General features: G+C 45.8%; 1 protein-coding gene across 1 annotated transcript in view; it reads right to left on the bottom strand.

Annotated features, from left to right (window-relative positions):
- The window catches only part of SMURF2 (SMAD specific E3 ubiquitin protein ligase 2), a gene marked incomplete in the record, with an annotated part of 2,869,016 nt that overhangs the window by 479,435 nt on the left and 2,366,399 nt on the right, over positions 1–23,182 (bottom strand). Inside the window, 1 exon segment of the mRNA XM_044080880.1 lies at positions 14,371–14,508. Coding sequence (XP_043936815.1) covers positions 14,371–14,508 — 138 coding nt within the window.

Raw genomic sequence — 23,182 nt, 5'->3', positions numbered from 1 at the left:
AGTTCAGGATTGAAAAGTACAAAAAGTTCTAAATAGCCCTTTGGCAAAAATTGTACCATTCATCTTGTAATTCCCCGACACTAGTTGAAGTGGAAAGGTGGGGCACTTTATTTTTATTTTTTGAGAGTTTTTTTTTCTTGGGGGTGTGTAGTTCTTTTTGCACATACTGGACAACTGGATCTCCATGAGGGAACCTGCTCCTTTCTCACTTACCAAGGTCTGATGTATACCATTCCCTCCCTTTAGATAAAAAAGGGAACTGTGTTTCCCCTTCACAACATGTCTGCCATCCAGTCTTAGTTGATGGGCCTGATTCCCCCCCCCCCCCCCCCCCATAGTGGCTTCCCAAGGAGCAAAACCAGAGGGGTAACAAAGATCAAATTGACAATCTTGAAGACTCCATGACAGCCATAGTAGCTTTGCTGATCCCAAACCGGGAAAACAAAGGCAAAGGAAGGGTTTCTTCAGTTATCTCTAATGTTCTTTTTTTCTTTTTTCCTGAAGGTGAATATTTGATGAACATGAGTCTGCAGCTGTGGAGGACTAAGCAAGGGCTTTAAGATGTCAGTTTTCTAAATAAAAGATCAAAGCTATTAAGCCAGTTCCAGATAGGCTTTAGGGTAAATTAGCGACAAATATCACACCAATGGATACTGTGGGATTCCCTTGGAAAGAAAACACAAGTCATGTGGAAATTCCTGTATGGTAATTGTCTGCCACTTGTGCACTGCTCCCCTTCTGCTAGGCATAAGAGAAAAAAAATTACAACTTCTAGTGAAGAAGTAAAGGAAGGTCCCCATGAAGACTAATTATATGCCCAGAAGTTGACATACAATCTGATCACCAAAACAGAATTCACAGTGTTGCTAAAACATCCAAATGAATTCTTCAATGATAAGAAAAACTCTGAATTTTGTGGTCTGTACATCCCCTTTTACATCAGCAGGCCCTTGTGCTGCAATGGATGTATGGTGCATGACAAGGTGCTCAAAAGCTTATGTACACTGGCCACATGTCCGATCCTTAGGTTACAGCTCATATAGCTTTATGTTGCTGCAACAATAATCTAATAATAATCAATGGAAAAAGTTTTACTGGCAAAGTTTCTCTATGGGCTTTCTTATTATCAGATGACTGAGAAGAAAAGTCCCCTTCAGTTTGCTCACTATTTGTTGTCTAAACTTTACTTCTTCTATAAACTGTTAGGCATCCAAAACCATCTTTGATCCTCCAGGGGAAAAAATATTCGGAGAACAGTTGGGTTTAACCATCCTGAATCTCACATGGCTGACTCTTGACAACCCGATTGGTAAGATAAACTTTGTGCTCGGTTAAGAATAATTTTTTTGCAAACACTCTAGTGTTCTCAATTTTTAATGCTTTTCTCTTCTCTCACAGTTCCGTAGGAAGAACTTTTTCTTCTGGTATGATTTTGTCTTTACTAATTAGGTCTTGGCTGCTTTTACATGGTTATATTTGGGCATACACAAGATGTGTCCTCTCAATTAACAAATCCTGCAGTTGAACACCAATCCAGTTGCTTATTTGTACTTTCATAAAAATTAAAGCACTGTGCTCATTTCAGTTTCTTAGATAGCAGAAAAAAATCTGTTTTTCTCTTCCTGTAAACACATACTTCACAAAACCAGTGTGCCACACAATCACAGCCCTTAAGGCAAAATAACATACCAACATACTAGTAATAAGTGACTCTATAGTCAGGCAGACTGACGACCCACTCACTAGGCTGAATAAGGAGAAGGTTACTGTTAGCTGCCTGTCAGGTGCGAGGATCTACCACATAACACAAGCACTCAGGTCACTCCAAAACAAGTACAAATATGACTCTGTCATTGTCCATGTTGGTGTGAATGACCTGAGCCGTACCTCCCTGGACTACATGTAGAGAGACATGAAAGAGCTCTCTCATCCCGTAGCCTAAGCTGGTATGACCCTTTCCCTGAGTAGCATCCTGCCCTCACCAAGAATGATACCACGGTATAAAGAAAAAATTATCAATTTCAACAATTGGCTAAGTTTCTGGTGTCATTCAAAGGGGATCCAGTGTCTGTCCACCTGGGATGACATGCTCGACAAGCCAAGCTGCTTCGCTAGAGATGGCTTGCATCTGTCACCCTTAGGCTTTCGAATACTGGAAAGGCTCTTGCCACCCCCATAGTGCTTTTTTTGGCAAGGCTCAAAAGACAAACTCACTGCCGTAAATAGCACAAGTAGCAAAAATCTGATGGTAATGCTACTCAATGCCAGAAGTCTAAACCTCAAAATGCATGCACTCCAGACACTCCTCAGTATGGCGAAAATCAATATATGTGCAGTAACAGAAACCTGGTTTAAGGCTCCAGAGAGCACCACAGCACTACCAGGCTATAACTCATACCATACATTTTGACCACAGAACCCGGACCGAAATACAAAAGCTGGGGGGAGTATCCATATTCATCAAGGATACCTACACCTCCAGGTTAGTGACACAGCACAATGCTTTAGAGATGATCCATGTGCAATGGGCAAAACTGCAATTCAAATTGTAGCTTGCTACAAATCACCCACCATGTCCCAGGACCCCCATTCTGCATTTCTGGAAACACTGGGAAACATAAAGGTCCTACCAAACACCCTAATATTGGGTGATTTCAACTACCCAAACATTAACTGGGAGAACTACTCAAGTACTAACTCCCTTGCCCAACATTTCCTAGAATTTATAAACACAAAATGCCATGGATCAACTAGTCAACACTCCCACCGGAGGTGACAACATATTAGACCTGGTCATCACCAACATGGGCAATCGGTGTTCCACACCGGAGGTCAACCCCTCGTTGGTTAGATCTGACCATAAACAAATCACTTTGGATATACACATTCCACCCCCACCCCCGGAAAAGGAAACCATACTGAAAAACCTTTCAAAAGCAAACTTCACGTTACTCAAGACCGAGGTGGAAAATTTCAAAGCCCCCATGCTAAAGGATAACGCTGTCCAAGCTGCAAAATCCTTTACTAATGCATTCTACAGGCATCTACAAGAATGCATGGATCGTGCTATCCCAAGCAAAACCAAGACTCACTCCTCCAAGAAAAAGGAAACAAGTCTGGTGGACCCCTGCCATAAACAAGCTATACAACAGGAGGCGGCAACTAGTACAGAAAAGAGTAAAATCCCAAGAAGGGAAGATATCGCTAACCAGTATCAGCAAGAAACTACGATCCCTCATAAAATCGTCCAAGGCGGGCTTCGAAAGAAAAATTGCCAAGGACTCCAAAGATAACCACAAGGCATTCTTTAGATACGTCAAGAATCTAAGTGGCAATGCTCAGATCTGCTCGGAGTTCGTGCAGAATGGCACAAAATACACTGAACCAACCGATATTGCCAACATCCTGGCAGACAGGTTCAGTGCAAACTTCAACCCCCCCCTCCTACCCCAAAAGGGCCCATAACCATACCAGAAGAATGTAGAGCCCCTGAAATCACAGGTTAAAACAGCCATCTCCAAAGACAAAAACACAGCATCAATGGGACCAGACGGTGTTCCCAGGCTGCGTCCTACACAAGCTCAAAGACGAACTAACCCCTCACCTAAACACACTGTTCAAACTCAGCCTCTCCACAGGCTACATACCCATAGAGTGGCGCACAGCAACGATTATTCCGCTCCACAAAGGTGGAGTCACAACAGACCCCAAGGACTATCGCCCTATAAGCCTGACTAGCTTGGTCTGCAAGGCTGTGGAGCGCATCATCATGGAACTCATTAACAGAGACATTGGGAACCTCCAAGCACTGGACCCTACCCAGTTTGGCTTTGTTAAGGGCAGATCATGCCTCCTAAACCTGGTGGACTTCTTTGAGACAGTTACCAAGGCTATAGATGAGGGAAAGGTGGTACACACAGGCTACCTAGACCTCGCAAAGGCTTTCAACACCATTCCCCACTCTGCTATTATAGACAAGCTCACCAGCCTGAATATAAACCCCTATGTCACAAGATGGGTTGCCAATTGGCTCACGGACAGAACCCACATAGTGAGAGTTGTGGGAGCTAGGTCTGGCTCTAAACCGGTTAGAAGTGGCGTTCCCCAGGGCTCAGTCCTAGGACCCCCTCCTGTTCGGCATATACTTCTCAGAGGTACAGGCAAGCACAGGAAGACTATGGCTGACCAAGTTCGCAGACGACTGCAAACTAGGGGCTATAACTGACTCTCCAGCTGACACAGACATCCTCCAAAAGGGTCTCACTGAGATGGATACCTGGTGTTAAATCACGGCCTCAAGCTAAATGCCAAAAAGGGCCTAGTCATCCCCTTTGGAAAAAAAAAGTACCCACAAACTACCACATAGGTGGTAGTCCCCTAAATACAGAAAACGTAATAAGGGATCTGGGGACCCAAGTAGATAGTAATCTCTCCTTTGTAATCACATTGCCAAAGTGGTTACAAAATCCTTCTATGTGGCCTACCTAATAACAAAAGGGTTTGCATCCAGATCAAAAGAGGTCATTGTGCCCCTCTACTCATCAGACCCATCATAGAGTACAACGCCCCATTTGGGATGTACCTTACAAGACACCTGCAACAGCTGGAAAGACCACAGAAGTATCTCACCAAGAGGATCACTGGCCTCAAACAGATGCCTTATGCAGCTTGACTGAAGAAACTCCAGATGTACTCGGTTGCATACCGCCTGCTCAGAGGTGATCTCTGCCTGACATACAAGGCCATGTCCAACCCAGAATTGATGGACATGCTCCACCTAAAGAAAACCTTATCCCCTCGAGCCACACGCTCTAGGGATCTAAACCTCACCACACTAATAAATAGGACATGCTGGAGGGAGAGATTCCTGTCCCAGAGACTTCCCATGCTTTGGAACAAGATTCCAATCTACATTAGGCAGAGCTCCTCACTAACACACTACAACAGAAACCTTGAAGAGTAGATGGGAAACAAAGTTTACCCCGGGGATCACTTCAGTGGCTCTGCTGGACAGAGGCACAGGGAACTAATCTAAGGGGGCCGGCGAAAGCCAACACATTCTGGTTAGGCTTATAAATGCCTTCGGGCAGACAGCCTAGTACCTACCTATGAACCTATTTCTGAAGCAATTCATTTTTAGAAAACCTCATGTTCAGCTAGTCTTCAACATCTGATTCCTGCAGTTTTATCAGCCCATCTGAATTGTCACTTAAAGCTTCTTCTATTTTTCCACATTTGTCATTTGATTCACTTATTTTAAACAAGTTGAGTGCATCTGATTTTTTCCTTTAAATAAATGGAAGCCATTTCAAGTACTAAAGGTGTGTCTGAACTGAACTTTTTGATGAAGAACTAAGTGCCTGCTCAGCCAGAACATTGTCTTCTTCTTTTCTGGTTGATTTTTCATAATTTTTCTACATTTCTTCTTTGCCATTATCCAGTCAGATAGTAACTATTTTTTTAAACAAACTGCTAACTTTTATTGGCTTTTTTAACAATTTCTCGGATTTCTCACTTTGACTGAGCTAATCAACATATTACCCTGTGAAGCTCTACACCCTGGAAATCTTAAACATGAGTAACCGTGAGAACTGCAGCTTAGGAAGAATTCCTACCGTTGGAAGATAAAGCATGGAGGTAGTTATGCATAAAATGGGTATAGCACAGTACAAACATTCCATTCTCTGGCAGCACTTTGCCAATCTCAAAGACAGTGTGCTTCTTACAATCAAATACATACATATGACTGTTCTGTCAAATCTGTGTAAATGGAAGTCTTTCAACAGCACATATTTTTTTTTTCAAAATGCCAAATACATGAATTATCATATATAAGGTTTACAGCAAACAGTTTACACTGGTGGAAACAATACAATTTCTTTTCTTCTATATGCTTCTTCCTAATGCACCTGCAGACCATCACTCTTCCGTCCAACAGTCATGCCCACTTGATCCCCATCCTGGGTATTTCCCAATGAAGGTGATATCTAACTGGGAGATCAAGGCCATCCTACTGATAGCCTCAGTGGCAGTTTGTACCCTTACAGTATCCTAGTAATAACTGTATTTATTTAGACCTAAGCCCCCCCCCCCCCCCCCCGTGGAGCGATGGGCAACCCACACCAATGTTCTCCCCAGTGTGGATGTATGCATGCATTCACAATTAGACCTACCACCAAAGCAGCCAGGTGGCCAAACACTTGCCTCTGGGTCAGCTACTTTCAGTACCGCCCCTTGAAAGACTAGCATTGGATGGTCCAGGACAATCCCTTCCCAAGGATGAGCACTCTAATCCTACTCTGCCAGCTCTAACAAACACCTCTGCCACTGATCAATCTCAAACTTCATGGACTGTTATCACTTCTTTGCTTTAAAACAGTACACAAAAACTAAAAAGTATAAACGAGCAAACAAGACCTTCCAAGGACACCCAATCAAGGCCTTGTAGTATAACAATTTGACAACACATTTTACGTTTTCAGAGAGACATTTAGAATACCTACTTTAGAGAACAAGGAACAGTTGTATTAAAGGAAAAAGCAGATAAAGAGAGAGTGTTTGTGTGCGAGTGTCTGTTTGCGTTGGGAAGGGTTCAACACAGCCACAAGCCCTCCCCCCATGGGAGTGTTTAATGTTATATCTTACAGATGAATCTTCTTACATTATTAGTTTACCTTCACAAAGGAACCTTCTTAATGGGTCAGTGATAACACTCCCCCACCCACCTCCTCCAACACCCTGCAGATATAGTCAAGTTCTTCCAACCAGACTCAGCTGCGATAATTCGTTTTGCCACAGAATTCTGAAACTGATGACTATTCCCCCATCCTGAACTTGAAGATGGGGATTCTACTCTCATCGGACATTACTTGCTTAGACATCCTTAACTGGCACCATGCTACATAAAAAAGGAGGGGAGAAGGTGGCTGCAGTTTTTTCTCCACCTCTGTGTAATATCTGCCTTCATGCCTGTTAACCATCAAGCTTCTACTTATTGATTTGTTCCTCTACTACTGAGGGATCTTCAGCACAAGGGCAAGAACTGACTGGAAGGACAGTCATCCAGGCAGCCATAGACACTACTAGTGTCCTCAATAACAGCTCAGGTATGAGGGCATTTCTACTGAGGTCCAACCCTGTTTCCGACTTGAGCATATGCATCTCTGAACTACCTCCTAAGCCCTCCCTGAATATGTGCATGCCACTATCAACTCAACATACAATAAAGGCTACCCTCATCAGCATCAACCCATATCCCCAAGTCCTGGTCATTTAGGTCTTTGCAAGCCTCCACTTGCTAGGTGGCAAATGGCTGACAGGAACAAAGGTCACGTTCCCCCTTCAAGGATGAGTGAACCAGCTTCAGCTGTTTACTCATTCTTCCCCTCCTGGCTACTCTAGCACCTGAGCAGGAACTCAAACTCCAGTCATTTGTGTCACAGCCCAGGGTATCATCCCCCCTGTCCCACAGAGCTGGACACTAGATGAGTGGGTGGGTCTAAGCCCCTCTTTTTCCTGACCTCTTTTCATTTCTCCTCCTCCTTTGCCAGCAAGCAAAGCAAGAGGTTAGACGGGGTAATAGAGCCATTCATCTTGTCATTGAGAATCTGCTGTTAAATTTCAGAACATCTGCAAGGACAGACGTCTGAACAATTGAAATGGTATATAATGGCCCAATGACAAATTGCAAAAGATATTTATCTAAATATATTGAAAGTGAAGTGAGAGAAGCAAAATTAGAAGTTATGTACCTACCATAACGTTCCATGTTAGTTGTCTTCTCTCGCCTTCTTTCTTGCTGGATGGGTTCGGAGCTGATCCTCGGCTCCGACTCGGCACTTGCTAAGCTCGAGAGCTAATTTTACCAGCTCGAGGCAACCCAATATCCCATGATGCAAGGCGGGGATTACTCAGATCTCGTTTGGTAGCTAAAGAAATAGCAGTATTTTCTTCCAACTTAGGAGGAGGAAAATAAGAAATACTAAATAACATCATAACCCTCTATAAAGGATCCACATAATCTAGTGACACTAGGAGTTGAACAGCTAGAAAAAGGTAATAACCTCTTAATAGAAGATGTATAATCTTCTCGGTCTGACCAGGCTAGGGGGAAGGAGGGCGGGACGCAAGAAAGAAGGCGAGAGAAGACAACTAACATGGAACGTTATGGTAGGTACATAACTTCTAAATGTTAAGTTGTCAATCTCGCCTTCATTCTTGCTGGATGGGACCGCGTACCTAGCACCTCTATCCTGGGTGGCTCAATGGAACAGACTCTTGAGAACGGTGGAACCAAAATTTGCTCTGTCTCTGGAGACCAAATCTTATTTGTAATGTGAAACAAAGGTATGAGGAGAGGCCCATGTGGCTACTGCACAAATAGTGTCTATTGGAAGTCTAGCTTGAAAAGCTGTAGCTAGAGCTCTGGTAGAATGGGCTTTGGGGTTAGAAACCAACTCTTTGCCTCTGAGCTGATAAATGTAAGTGATCATGGAAGACAGCCACCTGGATAAAGTTACCTTAGAAACTGGAAGGCCTTTCCTGTTCTCTGCATAGGATAGAAAAAGTTGATCAGATTTCCTAAAAATTTTTGTCTTATCCAGATAATATCTCAGCTGAAGGTGAACATCGAGATAATGTAATTTTTGTTCAGCTCTATCAGAATAATTCGGGAAAAATACTGGAAGATCAATGGACTGATTTAGGTTAGTCTGAGATGCCACCTTTGGTAAGAAAGACTGATTAGTTCTTAGGGATACCCTATCTTTGTGGAATATTAGATAGGGAGGGCGAACACAGAGAGCAAGAAGCTCAGATACTCTCCTGGCAGATGTAATGGCAACTAGAAAAAGTGTCTTCCAAGAAAGCAATTTCAAAGAACAGGCAGCTGCAGGTTCGAACGGGAAGAATCAAGGATGTTAAAATTAAATTTAGATCCCACTGTGGTGGGGGGTCTCTAATTGGAGGTTTCAATAAAAAGATACCTCAAGGAATGCCTTGCAAAGTGTATGTGACATAATGTTGTGGTCCAAAAAGCCTATATGAAAATTTGAAATGGCTGCCAGTTGAACTTTCACTGTGGAAGAAGAGGATCCTGAATTAAAAATGTCAGCTAGGAAGTCCAATACCGAATTAATTGGAGCAGTATAGGGGTCTATGTTCCTAGCTTTTGCCCAGAAAGAGAAACGTCACCATTTACTAGTGTAGATCTTTCTGGTAGAAGATTTTAGGGAAGCTACTATGATATCCCGTACAGGATTAGAAATCATAGGAAGCCTGGCTAAGGATGGAAGTGGAGCAACCAAGCAGTGAGGTTGAGAGAAGGTATGGATTGGTGCAGTTGACCCGACTGGTGGGTCAGAAGATCTGGAACCGGGTCCAGATGCCATGGCTGTACCAAGAGGTAATGATGTAGGAACGGAAACCATATCTGTCGAGGCCAATAAGGGGCAATGAGAATCAACTTGGCTCTCAAGGCGGTTGCTTTCTGAATTAGCTAAGGTATCAGCGGAAAAGGAGGAAAAGCATAAAGAAGTCCCCGGGGCCAATCTTGGGTTAGAGCGTCTCTGGGGGGATGGCCTGGAAGGGGGAAGAGAGAGAAGAAGTCTGGGCATTTGCTGTTTTGAGGTGTAGCGAAAAGGTCGCAGCAAGGAAGGCCCCACTTCTGAAAAATCTCTTCTGTCACTGACTGTTTGAGAGACCACTCATGAGGCATGAGAATAGCTCTGCTCAATCTGTCCGCTATGATGTTGGATTTCCCGGGGATGTGCGTTGCTATAAGAAACCGGTGAGAGGAGATTGCCCATTGCCAAAGTCTGAGAGCCTCTCGACACAGTGGATAGGACTTGGTTCCGCCCTGTTTGTTTATGTACCACACTACGGACATATTGTCCGTTTGGACTGCAATAGTTCCCAGGGGAAGAGAGTCGTTGAGGGCTTGCAACGTTAAAAGCACTGCTCTCATCTCCAGAACATTTATGTGCAGATGGTACTCGAAAGGTTGCCAAGTGCCATGGACCATTCTGCCCTGATAATACCCCCCCCACCCGATCAGGAAGGCGTCCGATGTAACTGTGGCAACCGGGGCAAGAGGAACAAATGGTCTGCCTTGATGGATTTGAGGGGATGATATTCACCAAGTCAGATGTCTTTTGCAAGTTGGAGTTACTATGATCTCGTGATGCATGGGAAGTTGTTGAAAGGACCATTGGGTGAATAGCATCCATTGTATAAGCCGCATGTAAAAGCGGGCGAGGGGAAGAAGTGTTATGGCGGCCGCCATAAGACCCAGTACTTTCAGAGCAAATCTGGCCTGAATTTTGTTGCTGAATAGAATCACTTGGATGTGTCTTTGAATGTCCAAGATCCTTTGGTCTGTCAACCTTGCTGAAAGTTGTATGGTGTCCAATTTTGCGCCTATAAAAGTAATATATTGACAAGGCGAGAAGGCAGATTTTTCGAAATTTATAGAAATTCCTAGCCCTCTGCAAGTGTGAATGGTGTAATTTCTGGCTTGGAGAAGTTGATGCCTAGTGGTGGCAGTTAGGAGCCAGTCGTCTAAATATGGAAACACCTGGAATCCTTGACATCTCAGGTGAGCCGTAACCACTGCCATTCATTTGGTGAACACTCTGGGGGCTGTAGTGAGTCCAAAGGGCAGGGCTATGAATTGGAAGTGACTGGTCCCCAGCCGAAAGTGGAGAAATCTTCTGGAGCGTCTGTGAATTTTTATGTGATAGTACGCATCCTGAAGATCTATCGAGCACATCCAATTGTCCTTGCCCAGAAAGGGCAGAATGGACTGAAGCGTGACCATCCGGAATCTTGATTTCTTTACAAACTTGTTGAGTTTGCTCAGATCTAATATGGTCTTCAGTCCCCTCTCTTTTTTGGAACTAAAAAGAACCTTGAGTAGATTCTGGATCCTATTTGGTCCGCTGGGACTGGCTGGATGGCTCTTTTTACTAGCAGTTTTGATATTTCTAGTACTGCTAGTTCCCTTAGACCGGGTGGAACGTCTGGAAGGGTTCCCTTTTGTTGAATTGGGGTTTGAATAAAGGGAATTTTGTAACCCTCGGATATAATTGACTGTACCCATTTGTCTTGAGAAAAAGAAAGCCAGGTTATTGGGTACAGCGATAATTTTCCCCCAACTGCCTCCGAAGGCGGACAATCGGGCAACATCTCAGGGATGCTGGAAGGGTTTGTCAGAAAGAGGCTCTCTGCTACCCTGATTCTGCGGACCACCTCTGCCCCTAGGGCGTCTATTATTGTTACCCCCTCTGCCTCTGGGGGTAAACTGACTTTGTGCGTCAGGCGTGACTCCTTGAGATTTGTGGAACCACATTTTCCCTCCCCTCTGTCCTTTGGGGTAAGATCTAGAAGGGGTGGAGAAACGGACTCCTACGGCAGAAAGAGTCTTGCCATCTTGTTCGCATCTAGTCAAAGTGTCTTTCACTTGAGGACCGAACAAGGTCGAGCCATCAAAAGGGGAGTTTGTGAAAGACGCCTTGAAGGGGTCTGCAAAACTACAAAGCCGCATCCAGGACTGACACCTTAAAGCCACTCCTGTGCCTGTGGCCCTACTCGCTCCATCAGCTGCATAAGAAATGAGCTGCATGGAGGAGATAGCAATGGAGTTAAGGATTCCTAGCTGTGAGCTAATCTTATCCTGAGACCCAGCAGCTGACGGATCCTGTAAAACTTCTCCCAACTCTTTAAGAACATCTCTTTGAAGGTGGGTGAAGTGGCATAAGTAGTTCAGCGATCTCATGGCAAAAGTCGCTGAAGAAAAAATCCGCTTACCGTACCTGTCCATAGTCCTAGAATCTTTATTAGCAGGATGGACAGGTACTGAAGGATCAGCTAATTCCTTCTTGGTGGCAGCAGCCACCACCATGGCATCAACTGGGACACCCTTTGTTAAGTATTGTCTATCTTGTGGGGCAGTAATAAATTTTGAAGGTCTCCTGGGGATAGGTTCCACCGAATCTGGAGCCATCCATGCCTTCCGAGCCACTACCTCCATGAGAGGGTCGAAAGGCGGAGACACCCAGGAGGTGGAGGGTCGAGATCCGAACGCCTCCAGGTATACTGACTCGTCCTCAGAGGGATTAAGGGAGGGCCAGTTCCCCCTCTGTTTAAGGATTTCAAGGATGTCTGAAAATGAGACATCCTCAGAGGAGGACCTTGGGGATCCCTCCGACTCATCCAAGTCAGTATCTGATGTAGTAGACTCAGGGGAGTCTAAATGTTTCCTCTTACATGTCCTCTTATGGGGGGGTTCTCCTGACGGATCAGGAGAAGCCTCGGAAGAGGAAGATATTCCCAATGGGGAAACCTGAGGAGTTGGATCTCTGGGTCCAGGAGCAAGAGAGTGGGAAGAGACGTCAGCAGGCACTGTAGTGGGAGGAGCTGATGGAACTGTCCGTTGACTAAGCCCAGGGGCTAGTACACTCCTCATCACCTCGAAGGCTCCCCCGTCAGAGAGACCAGAAAGTTGCCACTCCGAAGAGATAGGAACCCCAGGCCTCACCGAGAGGGAATGCTCCGAGGCAGATGTCGGGGCCGAGCTCACCTGCTTGAAGCTCCGAGAGGGAGAACGGGGTCGGACAAGGGTCCGATGCCACTCGCCCCCTCGGAGCCGACGAGAGAGACTAGACGCCCGGATCACTCCAATGAAGGTCTCAAGGAGGAAATCGGAGCCGAGGACAACGGAGCCGAAAGGGGTGGTATCGGCTCCGAAGTCACAACGGTACCGGTTCCGAGGAGCTCCGGCTCCGAGCTCTGTAAGAGAGTCGAAGGAGGAATGTTCGGTGGATGTGACATAGCTACCATCTGTTGAGATGGGCTATGGAGTATTTGGGCCAATGCCTGAGACTTTAATAGTCTACTCACCACTCTCTCAAGGTCGTGATCAGATATAGCCTGGATGACCGAGAAGATCAGCTCCGATGGCTCCACTCCGAGAGCAAGGGTGATCTCGGAGCCGAATGAATGGATTCCACAGAAGGGGATCGAGATCTCTTTTTTGAGATCAATGGAGCCATCGGAGCCGAAGATACGTCGGCTCCAGCCGGAGCCGACACTGAGTGTCTGGACTTGACAGTATCGGCGCCGGATGGAGCCGATACTGAGACTGGTATAGAAAGATCGGCTCCGGCCGGAGCTGATCTCGAGCCTGGTGAGGAAGTACCTGAAGCCGACGGCTTGGAAGCCTGAGCCGATGGCTTAACAGGTTTCGAGGGCTTCCCCGGCGCCGACGTAGTCGGGGAGCTCTCGGGCTTTAATAAGCCCCTTAATATGAGCTTATTTTTTCGTTCCTGCAGGACTCTTGGGCTGAAAGCATGACAGATAGCACAAGGGTCCTGCAGGTGCGAAGGTCCCAGGCAATAAACACAAGAAGTGTGATCGTCTGTCAGAGACATCTTCTGACAGCACGAGTCACACTTCTTGAAGCCTGAGACCTTAGTGTCCTTCGACAGAACTGTGTCGATGAAACACCAGTAACACACTCACACACAAAAACACTCAGTCCAACAAATTAAATTAAACTAAACAGGGATAACAGACAGTCACACACAAAAAATCCCTGACAGGAAAAATTTAGGGAGGGGAAGGCCTAAGGCCTAACTAGGGGTAAGGGAATATTTACTCAAAAAGAAGGAACACTGACAGGAATAGGGTTAAAGTGAGTCGGTAATTAACAAAAATAATATTTATATATATAAAGTTAAAGGGGTAGACAAAAGTCTCTAAAAGTTCACTTACCTAGAGCTGGTAAAGAAGGCACCTCGTTAGCGGCAAACGAGATCTGAGTAATCTCCGCCTTGCATCATGGGATATAGGGTTGCCTCGAGCTGGTAAAATTAGCTCTTGAGCTTAGCAAGTGCCGAGTCGGAGCCGAGGATCGGCTCCGAACCCATCCAGCAAGAATGAAGGTGAGATTGACAACTTAACATCAATATATATTACATTAAGTCTTTAAAAAATAAGGACACTATTGACTGAATAAAGGTACTTGTTGGTTTAAGAAAAAGGAACAGAAGATGATGCTCTTTTGTGTGGGAGTGAAAAAAGCAAGATACATTCTACATAGCTCTTGGCACTTATAACACATACAGCATAGATCTAAGAAGTGAAATTATTTCTGTTTTTACATTATTACTGTCAAACATCAATGTAACAAAAAAGTATTTCCTGCAAATTGCATTTTGAGATTACACAGTGAAAAAAGCTATTACAATTTAGGAAAACCTTATCTGGTCAACAACAGTAAATGGAATGTACCACTTGAAAGAGAAGCAGCATTCAATCCATTTATTTACTACTGCATAATGACAACTTCTATGGAACTCTTGGCTCTCTTACCTAACATACTCTTTCTTGGTTTCCTCTGTAACTTGGATGCTCTTTCCATTTGGTTTGAGTTCGTGTTGGATAATTTCGCCATAGGCATTATGTTCTACACAAAATGTGTGATCCAACACCCCTGTGATGTCATTTTCACTGTAACACAAAAATAGATTTTTGTTATGTAGTATAAGAAACAAATGGTCCGTGAGACATACTTAAAGGCAACTTACTATTCTACCAGCAAGTAAGAAAATATTGGCCTAACAATAAAGTGTCACTACTCTATTCTGTTCTCCACCACTTACTTATCTTCAGCTCGCCTGAATTCTAGCACTGGGAGACAAATTTTAAAATATATGAAGTACCAACTGGGAAAAAGGAAATAAATACAAAACAAGGTTTCCATAAAAAAAGGCATTTTAGTATACTCTGTCATACAGGAGAGGCAAAGTAAAAACATTTTAGTCAAAACTACAGCTGCTTGTGAATGTATATAAACAGCTTTGGAAACCAGTCCTCCTGCTACGTCTGATGTGTCTTTTACAGATAGAGTTGGAGAGGCAGGGAAGGGTGGAAGACGTGTGATTTAGCAGAGTCCAATTTCTCACCTTATGATGGAATCCAGAGCTATGTATACCCTTCTCCACCACTGAGCATTTGACAAATTTACAAATGTTTCCAGTTATTCTCGCACTTAGTGATGGACAGGGACTCATGATGAGTCATCCTATGAAGTCATGCACTGAGTACTTAAGTGGTCATGCCCTCCACACCACCAGAACCCCCCCCCCCTGCATCTTGAAAATTAAGAATAATGTAGATTTAGTAATCACACTAATAACATGTAACAATACATACTTACCTAGCATACAGGGAACAGTCAAGGCGCTTTGGGAGGACTGCCCATCTATGGGGGGGTGGGGGGGGTAGGATCTATCTCTAATCACTAAGGATGGTCTTCTATGAAAATCAACTGAGGCAGTAACATCATCCATTCATATCTATCATCAAAGAGCCTCTTTGAAGAGGCTTATGGCAGAAGTGAATCACGGACAGTAAAACTACCTGGGTGACAGCAGAATCATACCATACACTTATTTATTTATCCTTTGTAGACCAGGTTAATCCCACCAGGCTAGTAGCCTCTTTTCAGGAGAGATCCAAGGTGATACTTACATTACCAGGGGAAATCTGGCAAGAGCATTGGGGAACTATACCTTCTCTTTTTGACAGGCGCTGTGGGATCCTTTTCAGCCACCTAAGCTACCATCAACTCAAGCAGATGGGCTCAGTTTTTTAATTAATTATTTATTTATTTGAAATTTGTTAACCGGGAAAGTCCGACTTGGAACAAAGCCAATTTTCAGGGGAGGCCCAGGGAGAAATGCTCCAGTTTAATGTCTCATCTGATGGACAATACACTTATGAATGCTGCACCCCCTTTATGCTGCAATGTAACATCAGCAATCTATCTACCTGAAGTGGGAAGAGAACCCACAGCCTTCTGTGTCAAAGGTGAGTGTGCTACCTGTTGCACCACTGGATACTGCAACGTGAAAGATAAGAACATGCAGCCATGAATAAAAAAGGTTAACAAGTAAAGGAACATGTCTCATAGGTTCAAGGGGATGTAGCAACCATGCAGGCCACCCATACACCAAGTAAGCAGTGCAGCCAGCTAATTCTAAACAGAAACAGACTAGACCATCACCAGGGCAAACAAAGTGGAAAGGCCGAAGGCACAGAGAAAGTACAATTATGTAGGAACCTACCATGATAGTAGATGTTTGAGTACATCATTGTTGTAGTGGCAATTACTACTGCAACTTGTGATACAGAAGACCAGATGTGAGTCCTACGTTCCAGAGATAAACACCCTTCCCCATTCAGGCTGGGTGGATTTCTGCTCCTTAGGGATGCCAGTAGAGTCTGGGTATAAAGCAGGTATCTGCCAAGCAGTTTTACATCTTCCTTGCCCAGAAGACCATCAGGCTATCCCTGGCTACCTGGTCCTGATCATGGTCCTAATTAACCCAAGAAGTTACATTTGTTGACCATGTCTAAGCCAGGAAAGTATGTTTAACTTCATTATTTGCATATATGGTAACTCTCATTAACATGCTGACATTCATTTGCATGTTAATAAATGAGAAGTTATGTACCTACCATAACGTTCCATGTTAGTTGTCTTCTCTCGCCTTCTTTCTTGCTTGATGGGTTCAGAGCCGATCCTCGGCTCCGACTCGGCACTTGCTAAGCTCGAGAGTCACTTTTACCAGCTCGAGGCAGCCCCATATCCCATGATGCAAGGCGGTAAGTACCCAGATCTCGTTTGTACCTATAGGGAAACACACCTAGCACAAAAAACTTTCCACTGAGGAAAGAAAGCAATTAGCCTAAAGGAAGGGCTGCAATGGGAACCAGGTAACTAACTGGTGCCTAAAGAAGCAATCTTCCAAACAAAGGAAAACAAGGTCTGTCCAGGCAAGGGGGTAGGAGGGAGGGTCGCAAGAAAGAAGGCGAGAGAAGACAACTAACATGGAACGTTATGGTAGGTACATAACTTCTCAATGTTAAGTTGTCAATCTCGCCTTCATTCTTGCTTGATGGGACAGCGTCCCTAGCACCTCTATCCTGGGTGGCTCAATGGAACAGACTCTTGAGAACCGTAGAACCAAAACCGGCTCTATCCCTGGAGGCCAAATCCAATTTGTAATGAGAAACAAAGGTATGAGGAGTGGCCCAAGTGGCTGCTGCACAAATAGTGTCTAAAGGGAGTCTAGCCTGAAAGGCTGTGGAAGTGGCTAAACTTCTGGTGGAATGCGCTTTTGGTTTTGAGCACAGCTGTTTGCCCCTGAGCTGATAGATTTCGGAGATGGTGGAAGAAAGCCATCTAGATAAGGTCACTTTGGAAACAGGAAGGCCTTTCTTATTTTCAGCATAAGAAAGAAAGAGCTGATCGGATTTCCTGAATTATTTTGCTCTGTCCAAATAATATCTGAGTTGGCGGTGAACATCAAGATAATGTAATTTTTGTTCCGATCTGTTGGAGTAATTAGGGAAAAATACAGGGAGATCAATAGATTGGTTCAAATTAGTTTTCGTAGCCACCTTAGGCAAAAAGGATGGATTAGTTCTCAAGGATACCCTGTCCTTGTGGAAGACCAAATAAGGGGGACGAACAGAAAGAGCATGAAGTTCTGACACTCTCCTGGCCAAGGTAATAGCGACAAGGAAGAGTGTTTTCCATGAAAGAAACTTCAGTGAACATGAAACAGCTGGCTCAAAGGGAGAAAGAATTAAGGATGTCAGCACTAGATTTAAGTCCCATTGAGGAGGAGGACTCCTGACAGGAGGTTTGAGGAGAAAAATCCCTTTTAGAAAGGCTCTACAAAGCCTGTGGGACATAATGTTGTGATCTGCAAACCCGACATGAAAGTTCGAGATAGCAGCCAACTGAACTTTAACCGCGGAAGATGAAGAGCCCGAGTGAAAGACTTCCGCTAAAAAATCCAAAACTGCATGAACAGGGGCAATAAAGGGATCTATATTCTTTGATTTTGCCCAACAAGAGAAGCGTTTCCACTTGCTGGTATAAATCCTTCTAGTAGAGGATTTAAGAGAAGCCACTATGATATCCCTAACCGGGTTAGAGATCATAGGAAGCCTGGCTAAGGAAGGAAGTGGAGCAACCAAGCTGTGAGGTTGAGAGAAGGAATAGACCGATGCAGGTGACCCGATTGGTGGATCAGAAGGTCTGGCACTGGGTCCAGATGCCACGGCTGCACCAATAGGTGACGATGGAGGAACGGAAACCAAATTTTTCGAGGCCAATAGGGGGCAATGAGAATCATTTTGGCTCTCAAAACGGTGGCTTTCTGGAGTACTTGCGGAATCAATGGAAAGGGAGGAAAGGCATAAAGAAGTCCCTGGGGCCAATCCTGGGTAAGAGCGTCTCTGGGGGGGATGGCCTGTCAGTGGGAAGAGAGAGAAGAAGTCTGGGCATTTGCTGTTTTGGGGAGTAGCAAAAAGATCGCAACATGGGCGGCCCCATTCTAGAAAAATCTCCTCCACTATAGATTGTTTGAGAGACCACTCGTGAGGCATGAGAATAGCTCTGCTCAATCTGTCTGCTAAAATGTTGGTTTTCCCAGGGATATGCGTTGCTACCAGAAACCGATGAGAGGAGATCGCCCATTGCCAAAGTCTGAGAGCTTCTCGACACAAGGGGTAGGACTTGGTTCCGCCCTGTTTGTTGATATACCATACTACAGACATGTTGTCCGTGTGAACTGCAATTGTTCCCAAGGGAAGAAAGTCGTTGAGGGCTTGCAACGTTAAAAGCACTGCTCTCATCTCTAGGACATTTATGTGCAGGTGGTATTCGAACGGATGCCACGTCCCATGAACCATCCTGCCCTGATAATGACCCCCCCACCCGATCAGGGAGGCGTCCGTAGTGACTGTGGCTACCGGGGCCGGGGATACAAAGGGTCTGCCTTGATGAATCTGGGGAGAAGAAATCCACCAGGATAGGTGGTTTTTGCAAGCTTGTGTCACCAGGATTTGGTGACGCATGGGAAGTTGTTGGTAAGACCACTGGGTGAACAACATCCATTGAAGAAGACGCATGTAGAAGCGGGCCAAGGGAAGAAGGGTAATGGCCGCTGCCATGAGGCCCAACACTTTCAGGACCAGTTTGGCTTGTACCTTTTTGCTGGTAAGGATGATCCGCACGTGACTTTGAATATCTGAAATTCTTTGGTCTGTGAGAGTTGCTGACATCCGAACAGTGTCTAAATTTGCGCCTATGAAAATAATAGACTGGCAGGGAAACAAGGAGGATTTTTCGTAGTTGATCGAAATTCCTAACTGAGTGCAGAGATTTAGGGTGTAATCCCTGGCTTGGAGAAGTTGATGCCTGGTGGTGGCTGAAAGGAGCCAGTCGTCGAGATACGAAAACACCTGGAATCCTTGACATCTCAGGTGAGCTGTGACCACTGCCATACATTTGGTGAACACTCTGGGGGCTGTAGTGAGACCAAAGGGCAGGGCTCTGAACTGAAAATGACTGGACCCCAGCCGAAAGCGGAGAAACCTTCTGGAGCGTCTGTGAATTTTTATGTGATAGTACGCATCCTGAAGGTCTATTGAGCACATCCAGCTGTCTTTGCCCAGGAAGGGCAAAATTGATTGAAGTGTGACCATTCGAAATCTCGTCTTTTTCACAGACTTGTTGAGTCTGCTGAGATCCAATATTGGTCTCCAATCTCCCGTCTTTTTGGAGACCAAAAAGAACCTTGAGTAGATTCCGGGCTCTGAATGGTCTGTTGTAACTGGCTGAATGGCCCTTTTGTGTAGAAGCTTTGATACTTCTAACTTTGCGATTTCCCTTAGACAGGGTGGCACATCTGGAAGGGAATTTTTGTGACTGAAGGGACTTTCCTCGAAAGGAATTTTGTAACCCTCGGATATGATCGACTGTACCCATCTGTCTTGTGAGAGGGAAAGCCAGGCTTGTGGGTACAGCGATAATCTTCCCCCGACTGCCTCCAAGGATGGACAGTCCAAGGATTTGGGCACCTCAGGGATGCTGGAAGGGCTTGTCAGAGAGAGACTCTCTGCTTCCCTGGTTTTGTGGACCCCCTCTGGCTCTAGGGCGGCGTCTGTTATTATTACCCCCTCTGCCTCTAGCGGTAAACTGACCACGTGTATCCGGCGTGACTCCTTGGGATTTGCGGAACCACATCTTTCCACCCTTCTGTCCTTTGGGGTAAGGTCTAGAAGGGGTGGAAAAACGGACCCCTACGGCAGAAAGAGTCTTGCCGTCCTGCTCACACCTGGTCAATGTATCCTTCACTTGAGGACCAAACAAAGTTGACCCATCAAAGGGAGAGTTTGTGAAGGATGCCTTGAAGGGATCAGCAAAATTACAGAGCCGCATCCAGGATTGACGTCTCAGAGCCACTCCTGTGCCTGGGCTCTACTCGCTCCATCTGCTGCATATGAAATCAGCCGCATGGAGGAGTTGGTTATGGAGTTAAGGATTCCTAGCTGAGAAGCAATCTTGTCTTGTGCCCCCCCGAGCTGTAGGATCCTGTACTACTTCACCTAGTTCCTTAAGGATGTCCCTTTGGAGTCTGGTGAAGTGACACAAATAGTTCAGCGAACGCATGGCAAAGGTCGCTGAGGAAAACATCCGCTTACCATACCTGTCCATGGTCCTGGAATCCTTGTTAGGAGGATGGACTGGTACGGAAGGATCTGCAAGTTCCTTTTTAGTGGTGGCCGCCACCACCATGGCATCAACCGGGACACCTTTTGTAAGGAATTGCTGTTCAGAAGGGGCTGTAATAAATTTAGAAGGCCTCCTGGGAACTGGCTCTATGGAGTCAGGAGAAGCCCAAGCCTTTCGAGCAATTACCTGCATGAGGGGGTCAAAAGGCGGAGACACCCAGGAGGTGGAGGGTCGAGAACCAAATGCCTCTAGGTATACCGACTCATATTTATGGTGGGCCAGTTTCCCCTCTGTTTCAGGAGTTCTAGGATGTCTGAAAAGGAGACATCCTCAGAGGGGGATCTTGGGGACCCCTCCGACTCATCTAAGTCGGTATCCGAAGTAATAGACTCAGGGGAGTCTAGGTGCTTCCTCTTACAAGTCCTCTTGCGCGGAGGATCTCCTGATGGATCAGGAGAATCCTCGGAAGAGGGGGTTCCTCCCAGTGGGGAAACCTGAGGCGGTGGATCTCTCGGTCCGGGAGCAAGAGAGCGGGAAGAGATATCAACAGGCACCGTAGAGGGAGGAGCTAAAGGAATAGACTGCTGACTGATCCCAGGGGCCAGCACACTCCTCATCACCTCGAAGGCTCCCCTCCCGGGGAGATCCGAGAGAACCCGTTCCGAAGAAACTGGGACTCTCGGGCCCACCGAAGGGAAGGCTCGGGGAAGATGTCGGTCGAGCTCACCAAGGCGAAGCTCCAAGGGAAGAGCGGGGCGGACAAGGGTCGATGCCACTCACCCCCTCGGAGCAGACCAGGGAAGCCCGGCCACCGAATCCCTCCAAGGAAGGTCTCGAGGAGGAGATAAGAGTAGATGCTGAAGGCGCAGAAAGGGAGGGGTATCTGGCCCTCAGCCATAGCAGTAACTATTCCTGTAGACTCCAGCTCCAAACTATGGGGTAGAGTTGAAGGAGGAATTTGAAGAGGGTGTGGACTAATAGTCGTCTGTTGAGACGGACTATGAAGCATTTGGGCTAGTGCCTGTGATTTTAACAATCTGCTTACCACTCTCTCTAAATCATGGTCTGACAACCTGGAAGACCTAGATGATCGGCTCCGATGGCTCCGCTCCGAAAGAAGAGGTGAGGCCGGAGCCGACAGTATCGGTTCCAAAGAGGGAGACCTGGACCTCTTCCTCGAAGGAACCATCGGAGCCGAAGACCCCACAGATCCAGACGGAGCCGATAACTTTTCGGCTCCGAGTGTAGGTCCAGACGTATCGGCTCCAGCCGGAGCAGATACAGGCAAGGAAACAATGGTGTCAGCGCCGGTCGGCCCCGACACCGGAGCCTGAGCCACATGGTGGTCGGAGCCAGTCGGAGCCGACACCAAAGTGACAGTAACAGTATCGGCACCGATAGCCATCGGTGCCAAGGATTTGGCCAAGTTAGGATCGGCTCCAGCCGGAGCCGATCTAGACTCCGAAGGAGTCGGAGCCAAGGCCGGAGGCTTAGAAACTGAAGCCTGGACCTTGGTAGTCCTAGAAGGCTTGCCCGGAGCCGATTTTGCCGGGGAGCCCTCCGGTTTAAGGAGACCCCTTGAAATAAGTTTATTTCTCCTTTCCTGCAGGACTCTCTGGCTAAAAGAATGACAAATTGCACAGGAGTCCTGCAGGTGGAGAGGTCCCAGGCAGTATAAACAAGAAGTGTGACCGTCTGTCAGAGACATCTTCTGACAGCACGAGTCACACTTCTTGAAGCCTGAGACCCTCTGTTCTTTAGACATAGTGCTTTCAAACAACAGTACACACACACAGTCCTGAATCAGACAAGTAAAGTTAAGTAAGAGAAGTAAACTCTCACACAGACACACCCTAACAGGGGGGGTGGGGTGGGAGGGAATAAAGGCCTGACTAAAAAGGTAAAGAAGGAAATATAAAGTTAGTCAGAAAAGGCCTCACAAAGTATCTAAGAAAGACAGAATTCTAAAGAAAGAGAAAATTTTCTGATTGGGGGCTAAAGTTTAGTAATAATAAACACTTACCAGGAGCTGGTAAAAGGAGGACCTCATCAGCGATGCGGCAAACGAGATCTGGGTACTTACCGCCTTGCATCATGGGATATGGGGCTGCCTCGAGCTGGTAAAAGTGACTCTCGAGCTTAGCAAGTGCTGAGTCGGAGCCGAGGATCGGCACCGAACCCATCAAGCAAGAATGAAGGCGAGATTGACAACGTAACATCTTGCCCTATTGGTAAATGTTCAAACAGATCACTGTTGCAGTAACCTAAGCTGTATGGGTTACACCCTTATCAAGCATATGACAACAGACCAGTATTCAAAGTCTTAGGGCACATTCCACATGCCCTAACTGATAAAGTTTGAAAACAGCCAAATAAAGTCAGTGGCCAGGGCATCAAATCTTCAGAATTTTAACGTCACAGAACAGGGGAGGCAACAGCCCTGGGAACAGCAAACTGTTAAGGAAAAAAAAACATAAATATGTACATATCCACAAAACAAATAGGGGATTGGAAGGGTCTCTCTACTGCAGCAGAGATCTACTTGAACATTTATTGTTATGGTAGGTTTACTTACACAACTGTGCAACA

The sequence above is a fragment of the Protopterus annectens genome, chromosome 8.part0 (assembly GCF_019279795.1).
Source record: "Protopterus annectens isolate FY-2018-M chromosome 8.part0, PAN1.0, whole genome shotgun sequence".
In the NCBI taxonomy this organism is placed as follows: domain Eukaryota; kingdom Metazoa; phylum Chordata; order Ceratodontiformes; family Protopteridae; genus Protopterus; species Protopterus annectens.
This window is presented reverse-complemented; position numbering and strand designations above follow the sequence as displayed.